General features: G+C 50.3%; 1 protein-coding gene across 1 annotated transcript; it reads left to right on the forward strand.

The window, feature by feature from the left end:
* The first annotated feature begins 4,108 nt into the window (after window positions 1-4,108).
* On the forward strand, window positions 4,109-5,726 carry LOC123107172 (phenolic glucoside malonyltransferase 2-like). The gene has a single exon (XM_044529177.1). It carries the CDS (start codon window positions 4,121-4,123, stop codon window positions 5,501-5,503), a length of 1,383 nt encoding a protein of 460 aa, XP_044385112.1. The 5' UTR covers window positions 4,109-4,120; the 3' UTR covers window positions 5,504-5,726.
* The last annotated feature ends 6,545 nt before the right edge of the window (window positions 5,727-12,271 follow it).

The following is a 12,271-nucleotide window of genomic DNA, read 5'->3' on the forward strand; positions in this document are numbered from 1 at the left end:
ATGTTTGCAGTTTGCATCTTGATCATGCTCTGCCACCGGGGTGGTGCAGTCATCGTTTCTTCTAGAGTCGACTGGACTATTATTTCCTCTTGCACTGTTATCGCTGTTTTTGCTATGGCGGGACTTAGAGCGGTGCCGCTGACGTCGGCGCCGGGGTTGGTTGGAGGGGGCATCCTCCGCTGTCTCTTCGCCATTGCCCTCTCTGGGTGCATCCACCTTGTATACGTCATGTGATGAAGTAGCGGTCCAGCGCCCTGTGGGCGATGGTTCCGGTTCGTCTCCTGCAACGTCGTCCACACCATCGATGTCTTCGGGGTCGAACTCGAGCATGTCGGTTAAGTCGTCGACAGTGGCTACTAAGTGGGTGGTTGGTGGGCAGCGAATTTCTTCGTCGTCCGCATCCCATCCTAGCCGGACATAGTTCGGCCAAGGTCCTCCTGATAGGGAGAGAGACCTTAATGAATTTAGCACATCTCCGAAAGGTGAGTGCTAAAAGATATCCGCAGAAGTGAACTCCATGATCGGTACCCCATCGGATTCGACAGGCACGGATGTAGGCGGCCCGGAGTCCGTGGCCGGAGATGAATCCAGTGGTTCGGCGGCACGGCTCTCGTAAGGGGTGAAGTCAGTATCTGGCTCTATCGCCATTGAGAGTGCGGCCTCTATGGCGGGGTCTATCCCTCCGCTCTCAGACGACGCGGTTTGCTTCGGATTAAAGGCCGGAGTAGCCGCGGATGCGATCTCCCGAACACTGTTCGACGGCATAGTTACGTCTTGCTCATCGCGACTGTGCGGCGCATCCGGCATGGGCTCGAATCCGTCGAAGATCAAGTCTCCGCGGATGTCGGCCGTGTAGTTCAAGTTTCCAAATCTGACCTGATGGCCAGGGGCGTAGCTTTCGATCTGCTCCAGATGGCCAAGCGAATTGACCCGTAGTGCGAAGCCGCCGAATACGAAGATCTGTCCGGGGAGGTAATCCTCACCCTGGACCGCATCACCAGCGATGATCGAAGGAGCCATCAAGCCTTATGGTGACGACACAGTGGAACTCTCAATGAAAGCACCAATGTCGGTGTCAAAACCGGCGGATCTCGGGTAGGGGGTCCCGAACTGTGCGTCTAAGGCGGATGGTAACAGGAGGCAGGGGACACGATGTTTACCCAGGTTCGGGCCCTCTTGATGGAGGTAATACCCTACGTCCTGCTTGATTGTTCTTGATGATATGAGTATTGCAATATTTGATCTACCACGAGATCAGAGAGGCTAAACCCTAGAAGCTAGCCTATGGTATGATTGTATGTTGTCCTATGGACTAAAACCCTCAGGTTTATATAGGCATCGGAGGGGGCTAGGGTTACACAAGGTCGGTTACAAAGGAGGAGATATGCATATTTGTATTGCCTAGCTTGCCTTCCACGCCAAGTAGAGTCCCATTCGGACACGGGACGAAGTCTTCAATCTCGTATCTTCATAGTCCAACAGTCCGGCCAAAGGATATAGTCCGGCTGTACGGAGACCCCCTAATCCAGGACTCCCGCAATGGGCAGTATCAAAAAGCTCAAGGAATTTGCTGACATGATAAGGTTCTGTTTCCATATCATCCCATTCTTCACTCATCAAAATTATCTCGAGGTTTCATCTTCAAAACAATTGACCATCCTGGATAAGGTCATCCACGTAGAACACTTGGTCAACTTGATTGGCAAATGCAAAAGGTTCATCCGGTCATGTAGCTTCTTGGTGTAGCTAGCTAAGTTAGGTTCAGTTGCTTAAGGTGTCAAAACTACGGTAAAATAGTACTCCTTCTGTAAACTAATATAAGAGTGTTTAGATCACTAAAGTAGTGATCTAAACACTCGAGCCAAACATATCGGCAGTTTCACTAAAACTGAGAAAATTTCTGCTTTTAGAAACTGTAGTATTCATTGCTAACGCATCATAATACCGAAGTTTTGCAACGGGGCGGTATTTTGAAAACTTCTGCATAAAAGTTTCATGTAATTTCGTCCAAAGCTTGCAGATTCAGAGATCAGGGGACGCGGGGATGAGGTACCTCTCTGAGCTGAGCAAGGGATGAGGATTGGCGAGGACCGGAGGATCATCAGCTGAGGAAGCGACCGCGAAGCGCACTGGAAGTGGGCGGCTCCAGCAGTCCGGTCGGCAGGGCGCGGTAGTGCGCCAGCTGCGCGCCTGCGCGGACAGTTGCCGACCGGGCGCCAAGCGAGGAAGGCAACAACAAGTCCTGGGTGCCAGCCTTCAGGCCGGTCAGGGTCACAGGGCGGTCTACCGGTGGCTCCGGGCGGCCGGGCAGGGATGGCGAGGCAGACGGCTCGGCTGGCTTCCAGGTGGCGGATCGAGTATTCCTGGGACTGGAGACGCAGGGTTGACCAACTGTGCGTGGCTGCTTAAGAGCATCTCCAACAACCGCGCCAAAAGACGCGCGCGCGGGGTAAACTGACTTTTTAGCGCGCGCGGGACGTTTTCGAGCGCTCCAGCGGTGGCGGGAAATGATTTTGCGCGCGCGTGGGAAAAGGCGGCAGCTCGCGCGCTACATTTGGTGCGCGCGTCCGGCGCGCCTATAAATTGCGGCGCTCACCACGCGGCTATCCACACTGCCACTCGCGCTCTCCCCCACTTCCTCATAGCTCCCTTTGCTTCCTCGCCGCTCCAGCGCCCCGCCACCGACGCGCCACCATGCTGCCGCACCGCCGAGGAGCGTCGAGCTACCGCGGTGTCCGCCAGCGCCCCAACGGCTGGTACTACGCCGAAATCAGGTCCGGCGACGTCCGGCTCAGCCTCGGCACCTTCGAGACTGTGATCGAGGCCGCCCGCGCGTACGACGCTGTGGCGTGGCGCCTAGACAGGCCGCGTGCGTAGATGTACTTCCAAGACGTCCACACGCGCCAGGAGGCGCAGGACGTCGCCCCTCCGCCTCGCCTTATCACGGACCAGGACCGTGCGGAGCACACTCGGCGGCAGCGTCGCCTCCTCATCGTCGAGGAGGACGAGCGAGGCATGGCGGAGTGGCGCCGGCGCCACTCGGAGGACGTCGCCAACGAGCAAGCCCACTGGGCGGGAGGACGGCAAAGCGCCGCACGGATTGGTTGGATAGGCGTCAGTGAAAGGCCCTGGCGTTATCGCAGTGCGATATCGTTGAAGCAGGTGGGCAGTCGATCTTTATGGATAATGATCCTCATTGGGAGGACACGTGGCTCGATACCTCGAACTAGACCAGCGAGGATGATGATGAGGAGGAGGACGACTCGGAGTAGGTTGTAGTTGCACTATCTAGTCGTTTTTTATGTCGTTGCACCGTAGTTTTATCTATCTATACTATGGAACTATGTAAAATATATATGTATCGTTTTTATCTATCGTTTTTTTAATATGTATGCAATGTTCGTGCGATAACGTGCGCTGCATTTTAGCGCGGCTGCTGGAGCTACACGCGCGCTAAATTTTAGCGCGTCTGCTGGAGCCAGCGCTGCCCGACGTGCAAAGTACTTTTTAGCGCGCCGCGCATTGGCCGGCTGTTGGAGATGCTCTGATAGATCTGAGCCATTGATTTGATTAAATAGTGGTCTGATTTACTCTTACCTTCTTATCTTCCATGTGGAAATGAGGGTAAGAGGGAGCATGTTAAAATTATTTTTTGGGTGTGTCTAGGGCACATCTAGATGTGCTCTAATTATTGCACATCTAAGTGAGTGAAGCAAGCATAAAGTAAAAAAAATCAATGACATAGGACTTAGATATGCAATATTTATGGCACATCTAGATGTGTTTTAGCAAAACTGTTACGTTTTTTTTATAAACTTGGTCAAACATAAAACGTTTGATTTTCAGAAAATTAATACATCTTATATTTTCTAATAGAAGGAATAGATCCGTAACAAATTTTCCATAGATATGTAGCACTACTCTAAATTTATTCCATACCCAACAAATGGAGGAGACGTTGGATGAATTCGAGACAGATGAGAACCCAACCAACCATCACGTGCTTGGCTCCTACCTACTCTGCCACGCCGCTACCTACCTACCTACCTCCTGCACCAACAGCGGTATAAACATCCATCCATCGACACCAGGCAAAGATCCACCGACTATCGAGACCAACATGGGTGCCGATAGCAATCTCCGCGTCCTGGACGCCGGCGTGGTCAGGCCGTCCGACATCAACCTCCCGGCGCACTCTCTCCCGTTCACCTTCTTCGACGTAAGATGGCTCCGCCGGCCGCCCGTCCAGCGACTCTTCCTCTACCGTCTCGAACACCACCACCACCACACCGTCCAGCAGCTCATCTTGGGCCTCAAGGCCTCCCTCTCCAAGGCCCTCACTCTCTTCTACCCGCTCGCTGGCCACGTCCGCTTTGCCCCCAACACCAACCGCTACGAGCTCTTCTACCAGCCCGGCGACGGCGTCGCCTTCACCGTCGCGGAGTGCGACACCGACGTCAACGACCTCGCCCGTTCCTCCGACGGCGAGCCCGTGCAGGTCGCCAGCCTCGCGCCTCTCGTGCCAACACTTCCAAACGGCCGCGCCGTGCTCGCCCTGCAGGCCACCGAGTTGCTTGGGGGGCGCGGCCTCGCGCTCGGCGTAACTGTGCACCACTCCGCTGGTGACGGCGCCAGCTCCACCCACTTCCTGCACACTTGGGCCGCCGTCTGCAACGGCGCGGTTGAAATGCCTCCGCCACCCGTCATCGACCGCACGCTCATCGCTGATCCTATGGGCCTCTACGACATCTATTGCAAAGAAATGCCCACTGACGACGGCGAGGTCGAGTTCGTGACCAGCAGCGTGTCCTCTCTCCCCGACGACCAGCTCGTCGCCACGTTCACACTGCCTCAGGAGCTCCTAAGTGGCATCAAGGACACGCTTGCCCGAGAAGCGGCCAGGCTGCACGCTGCGCCCCCGCACAGATGCTCGTCGATGCTCGCGGCCTACAGCTTCATCTGGTCATGCTACTGCCGAGCCAAACAGGAACAGAACCAAACAAAAACTACTTATTTCCTCTTCGCTGTGGATCACCGGGCACGGCTGAAGCCGCCCGTCCCTGCCACATACTTTGGAAACTGCATCAACCCGGCCATCGCCGCCGCGCGCCACGACGAACTCGCAGCAGCCGGAACGGGAGGCCTCTTCACGGCATTCATGGCGATCGCGAGCGCGCTGGAGGAAGAGGTGGGGGAGCGTTCGCAGGAGAGGTGGGATGGATGCATCGAGAGGGCGAGGGGGGCCATGAAGGCCGGCGCGATGTTCGTGGTGGGGTCGCCGAGGTTCCGCGTGTATGACATCAACTTCGGGTTCGGGAGGCCAGGGAAGGTTGTGGCAGTGTCCGCGGCGAAGACCGGCACGATGCCGATGGCAGATGCGCCCAACGGCGTTGCCGGTGTCGAGGTAGGGGTCTCGTTTCCGGCGGGAGGAATGGAGCATTTCCGGCACTGCTTTGACGATGCCATGCATGCCATCGGCATGCAAGAGCAAGTCTATCTTTAACGGGAAAAGTCCTTTAGATGACATGCATGTTCTTGATTGGTGTAGCAGCTTTATCCAAGACATCTACCAGCGCAAGTATCATACTAAGAGTATCATGCACGGGCATTTAAAGAAAAAATAATGTGGTACTGCAATTAACGATGTAAGAGAAGATTGTAATATCATATTATGACACAATATCATTGTAATATCATATTATGATACAATATCATCGGTCATCTTGCCATCACTAGTAGAAAAATGGTCAAACGTGAAGCACATTAGTGCCGGTTTGTATTTGAGCCGGCACTAATGTATACATTAGTGCCGGTTCCAACGGCTAGCCGGGCCGCTTTCATTAGTACCGGTTCGTGGCGAACCTTTAGCACCGGTTCGTGCCACGAACCGGTACTAATGAGAGTGGTGGCAGGATGTTGTCAGACTGGGGCCCCTCCAGCCCCTTTAGTACCGGTTCTTGGCACGAACCGGTACTAAAGGTCGTCCTACATAAACCCTTCGTCCACCCGAGCTCGCTCTGTTCTTCTTCTTTCCCCTCTCCTCTCTCTGTTCTTCCCCTCTTCCTCTCGAGCTCATCACACATTTTGCTCAAAATTTGTCAAGATTTGAAGGCCCCCATCCATTCAAATGATCACAAAGGTTAGCAACTTTGTCCTTTCATCTCTCATTGCTAGATTAGCTCTTGCAATGCTTTATATAATGATTAATTTGTGAGTTTAGTAATTTGGGAGGATATATATATGTGCTAGTCTTTGATTTATATGCAATTTGAGGTCAAAAATAACACTTAGTTTGCATATGTAGGTGTGGTTTACTTAGTGCCTTTTAAATCTCCGTCGTAACCATCGTCGATCACCCGCACCGTCCCGTCGCCGGCACCACCTTGTGGTGAGCCTCTTGTTCATGAAATTTTATATAAAAATTGATATTTGTGTGATTTGGATATATAGTTAATCGTATAATTATCTTACCCGTACGTTGTTTGTTATACATATAGTGCCATGGTTTTGATATCCGTCCCCGTCGGCCCTCGTCCTTGTTATGATTCGGATGTGGTATATATATTCTCTTTTAAAACTAGTTGCATTTCGTGTTTATGACAAATTATGCCCATCAAGTTGACATAGAAATTTTTTCTAGGAGGTATGTGAACCGGAAATTCCAACCGACCCTATTGTCGAGAGGTTAAATTTAGTTGAAAGAGAAAACGAGTACTTGAAAGAAAAATTTAAAAGAATTGAGGGGGAGAAGATGGAATTGGAGTTGCATGTTGCCGATGTCGTCGATGATCACAAGATCAAGATGGAGAAAATGCGCTTGAAGATTAGAAAGATTAGAAAATATGCCATCGATAGTGAGGCTTGGTATCATTATGCTGTTGGATCCATTGTTACCTTAGTTGCGATCTTGATCGCATTTGTTGTTGCATTTAAATGCTTTAGCTAGAGAGTTATTTGTTTTTTGCATTTAAGTGTTGTATGAACTTTATGTATGAACTTGTATTAATTTGGTCTATTCGGTGTTGTGTAATGAAGATGAGCCGGCAATGGATGTACGATGACCGATGCTCTCCCCAGTTTGTTGAGGGCGTGCATACTTTTCTGCTTGCGGCTCAGGCAAACAAGCGGGCGGATGGTTTTATGCCTTGTCCATGTGCTTGCTATAAGAATGGTCACAATTACTCTACGTCAAGAACCATTCACGTCCACCTATTTAAGTCCGGTTTCATGCCCCACTATAATGTTTGGACCAAGCACGGAGAAAGAGGGGTTATGATGGAAGACAATGAAGAAGAAGAGGACGATGACAGCTATCCTGGCCATGGGTTCCCTGAATACGATGATACAACAATGGGGGAAGAAGTTGAGCCGGTAATGCGGGAAGAAGCTGAGCCGGCAATGCGGGAAGAAGCTGAAGAAGAGGCATCAGATGAGCCCGTTGATGATCTAGGTCGGGCCATTGCCGATGCAAAGAGAAACTGCGCAAGTGATTTGGAGAAGAAAAAATTGCAGCGCATGTTAGAGGATCACAAAAAATTGTTGTACCCGAATTGCGTAGGTGACAAGAAAAAGTTGGGCACCACACTGAAATTGCTGCAATGGAAGGCAGAGAATGGTGTATCTGACAAGAGATTTGGAAAGTTGCTGGTAATGATAAAGGATATGCTTCCAAAGGACAACGAATTGCCCGAGAGTACGTACGAAGCAAAGAAAGCTGTCTGCCCTCGAGGGTTAGAGGTGCAGAAGATACATGCATGCCCCAATGATTGCATCCTCTACCGCGGTGAGTACGAGGATTTGAACGCTTGCCCGGTATGTGGTGCATTGCGCTATAAGATCAGTCGCGATGACCCTGGTGATGTCGAGGGCGAGCGCCCTAGGAAGAAGATTCCTGCCAAGGTGATGTGGTATGCTCCTATAATATCATGGTTGAAACATTTGTTCCAAAACAAAGAGCATGCCAAGGCGATGCGATGGCACAGAGAAGACCGTAAGAAAGACGGAAAGTTAAGAGTACCCGCTGACGGGTCGCAGTGGAGAAAAATCGAAAGAAAGTACGGGAAGGAGTTTGCAGATGACGCAAGGAGCGTGTGGTTTGGTCTAAGCGCAGATGGCATTAATCCTTTTGGGGAGCAGAGCAGCAACCATAGCACCTGGCCTGTGACTCTATGTTTGTATAACCTTCCTCCTTGGTTGTGCATGAAGTGGAAGTTCATTATGATGCCAGTGCTCATCCAAGGCCCTAAGCAACCCGGCAACGACATTGATGTGTACCTAAGGCCATTAGTTGAAGAACTCTTACAACTGTGGAATGGAACAGGTGTACGTGCGTGGGATGAGCACATGGGGGAAGAATTTGACCTAAAGGCGTTGCTGTTCGTGACCATCAATGATTGGCCTGCTCTCAGTAACCTTTCAGGACAGACAAACAAGGGATACCGCGCATGCACGCACTGTTTGGACGATACCGACAGTATATATTTGGCTAATTGTAAGAAGAATGTGTACCTGGGACATCGTCGATTTCTTCCGAGCAGGCATCCCGTAAGAAAGAAAGGCAAGCATTTCAAAGGTGAGGCGGATCACCGGACGAAGCCTCGCCACCGTACTGGTGCTGATGTACATGATATGGTCAAGGATTTGAAGGTGGTCTTTGGAAAGGGTCCTGGTGGACAACCTGTTCCGAATGACGCTGACGGACGCGCACCCATGTGGAAGAAGAAATCTATATTTTGGGACCTGCCCTATTGGAAAGACCTAGAGGTCCGCTCCGCAATCGACGTGATGCACGTGACGAAGAATCTTTGTGTGACCCTGCTTGGCTTCTTGGGCGTGTATGGGAAGACAAAAGATACACCTGAGGCACGAGAGGACCAGCAACGTATGCACGGAAAAGACGGCATACATCAGGGTCATGCAAGCTACGCTCTTACCAAAGAAGAGAAGGAAATCTTCTTTGAATGCCTGCTCAGTATTAAGGTACCGTCTGGCTTCTCGTCGAATATAAAGGGAATAATAAACATGGCAGAGAAAAAGTTCCAGAACCTAAAGTCTCATGACTGCCACGTGATTATGACGCAACTGCTTCCGGTTGCATTGAGGGGGCTTCTACCGGAAAACGTTCGATTAGCCATTGTGAAGCTATGTGCATTTCTCAATGCAATCTCTCAGAAGGTAATCGATCCAGAAATCATACCAAGGTTAGAGAATGATTTGGTGCAATGTCTTGTCAGTTTCGAGTTGGTGTTCCCACCATCCTTCTTCAACATCATGACGCACGTCCTAGTTCACCTATGCGAAGAGATTAACGTTTTGGGTCCTGTATTTCTACACAATATGTTCCCCTTTGAGAGGTTCATGGGAGTCTTAAAGAAATATGTTCATAACCGTGCTAGGCCAGAAGGAAGCATCTCCAAGGGCCGTCAAAATGAGGAGGTCATTGAGTTTTGTATTGACTTTATTCCTGACCTTAAGCCGATTGGTGTTCCTGAATCGCGGCATAAGGGCAGACTGGATGGAAAAGGCACGCTAGGAGGGGAACAAATAATATGTATGGACGGACATTCTCTCACTGAAGCACACTACACAGTTCTACAGAATTCCGCCTTGGTGGCTCCGTATATGGATGAACACAAGAATTTGCTACGCTCCAAACACCCGGAGCGGTCTGATGACTGGATTACACGTGAACAAACCAGGAGTTTCGCCAGCTGGTTGCAGACACGTACCATGCATGACACCTCTATTGAAGATGACCTGTACTTGCTGTCCCAGTTACCATCTTCGAATATAATGACTTTCAAAGGGTACGAGATAAATGGTAATACATTTTACACGATCGCCCAAGATAAGAAGAGCACCAACCAAAACAGTGGTGTCCGCTTTGATGCAGAAACCAAGACGGGAAAGGAAACATATTATGGTTATATACAGGACATATGGGAACTTGACTATCGACGTGGTTTGAAGGTCCCTTTGTTTCGGTGCAAATGGGTCAATATGACACGAGGCGGGGTAACGGAAGACCCGCAGTACGGAATGACAACAGTGGATCTCAACAATCTTGCGTATGCAGACGAACCATTCGTCCTAGCCAATGATGTGGCACAGGTTTTCTATGTGAAGGACATGTCTACCAAGCCAAGAAAAAGAAAAGATAAGGAAGCGAATGCATCGTACGATGAGCCAAAGCGGCACATAGTTCTTTCTGGGAAGAGAAACATCGTGGGAGTGGATGACAAGACAGACAAGTCAGAAGATTATGAAAAGTTTGATGAAATTGCTCCATTCACAGTGAATATTGACCCGAGCATCCCGTTAAATGATGAAGATTTTCCATGGTTACGGCGCAAAGGGACACACGCGAAGAAAAAGTTTCACACCCAAAGATCTGGGATGTGATCGGCTTCACTATCATCACTTTCTTCTGTGTTTCACACCCAGAAGGGAATCTCTGTAATAGTTAGGGTAGTTAATTATGTGTTTTGGCATTTGAAACGCGAAGAAATTTTATGTGCAAACAAATTCTTTCATGCCTTTACTGATTTTTAAAGTTAAGTTATTCACAAACTAGTGATTCACACTAATTTCAAATAATTCAAAATTTAAACTATTCAAATTTGAAAACTACGGGCACTAACAGAAAGTTTGTAATTTTTTGTACCTAAAGCAAAAATATTCACAAAGAAACTCTAAATACACAAAAAACAACTCAAAAATAAATAAAGCAAAAAAATAAAAAAAAGCCCGCCTACTAGGCCAGAGCGGCCTGCATACGACTAGAAACCCAACCTGTTGTTGGGCCAGGATGCAGGCCCGCAAAGGCCCAGTAGGCCAACAGGGCAGCACAGAACATGTAGGCCCAGTAGGCCTGCTTTGGAGAGGAGCTCGAGAGAGCTACCGCACGGGGGTTTATAAACCAGTGCGGTCGCCCCTCGGCTAGCGAGGTGGGACTAAACTTGCGCACCGCACCTGCGCCAGCGCACCCCCTTTAGTACCGGTTGTGGCACCAACCGGTACTAAAGGGGGGCCTTTAGTACCGGTTGGAGTCACCAACCGGTACTAAAGGGGGTGCGGTTCCCGCCGCTTGGCCTGGCCAAAACAGGCCTTTAGTACCGGTTGGTGGCTCCAACTGGTACTAAAGGTGCCTTCTATATATACAACACTTACGAAAATTTCATTCTCCCTCTGTTTCTTCCTCTGTTTCCCCATTGAAGCACCGCCCGCGCGCCCCGATCGATCGACGTCGTTGCCGTCGCCGCCCCCGTCCCCGTCGCCGCCCCCGTCCCCGTCACCGCCCTCGTCTCCGTCGCCGCCCCGGGCCCGTCCCCGTCGCGCTGTCCCCGCGTCGCCGCCCCCGCGTCATGCCCCGGCCCGTCGCCGCCCCCGGCCGTCGCCTCACCGTCGCCGTCGCCCCGCTGTGAGCTCTCCCCCTCTAACCCCTCTCCCTCGCCCCCGGCGGCCACCATGGGCACCGCCCCTCCCCGAGCCCATACACACACACAAGCATGATGAACACACACACACACACACGTACATATGTATGAATTAATGCATGTATATATTAGTATATACGTATTTTGTATGTTTAATTAGTTTAGATTTTTTAGATTATTATTTTTTCACTAGTATATATGTATGAATGCATGTTAGATGGATATAATTAGTGTTTAATTAGTATGGAATTTTTTTATATAATGTTGTTTTTCAGTTTTTTAATGGATGTATAAAAGTTGTGTTTTCTGTTTTTAGTGTTAGATGCTTAATTAGTATAAAATAGCATATAGAATTTTGACATATGCAATGATAGCATAATTAGTGTTATATAGAAATGTTAGAAATTTTAGTTATCAAAATCCAATCATTAAAAAAATGTTACTTTTTACGGGCATATAGCTAGTATTTGTTCTCGACGATGCCCGGCCCGCATCCTCGACGTTGACACGTCCACGACGACGTCCGACTGACCCATGTCCGGGACTGGGCTCCGCCGGGCTGGCACTGGGAGGTGCTGCCTGGAGGGGCACGCCGCTTGATGAGGAACCCGGCCCCGGGTCCCGTCGTCGACCCTGATCTCGTTTGGTGGCGTTCGCGTGGGCCAGTTTCGGTGCGGAGGGAGCCGGCCCCGCCGGAGGTGGTACGTCGCCGTGTCAGGGAGGAGGACGAGCATGTCCATTGCTACATGGTTGCGTTAGAGGGCGGCAGGTTCTCCAATACCTGGTAGTTTCTTCAGGGATCTCACTTCAGCTATGATCCTGTGAGGGTTCCTTCT

Source organism: Triticum aestivum, chromosome 5A, assembly GCF_018294505.1.
Source record: "Triticum aestivum cultivar Chinese Spring chromosome 5A, IWGSC CS RefSeq v2.1, whole genome shotgun sequence".
In the NCBI taxonomy this organism is placed as follows: domain Eukaryota; kingdom Viridiplantae; phylum Streptophyta; class Magnoliopsida; order Poales; family Poaceae; genus Triticum; species Triticum aestivum.

What these genes read in the sequence shown, in the direction of transcription:
- LOC123107172 (XM_044529177.1), top strand. Translation starts at nt 4,121, where the DNA reads ATGGGTGCCGATAGCAATCTCCGCGTCCTGGACGCCGGCGTGGTCAGG.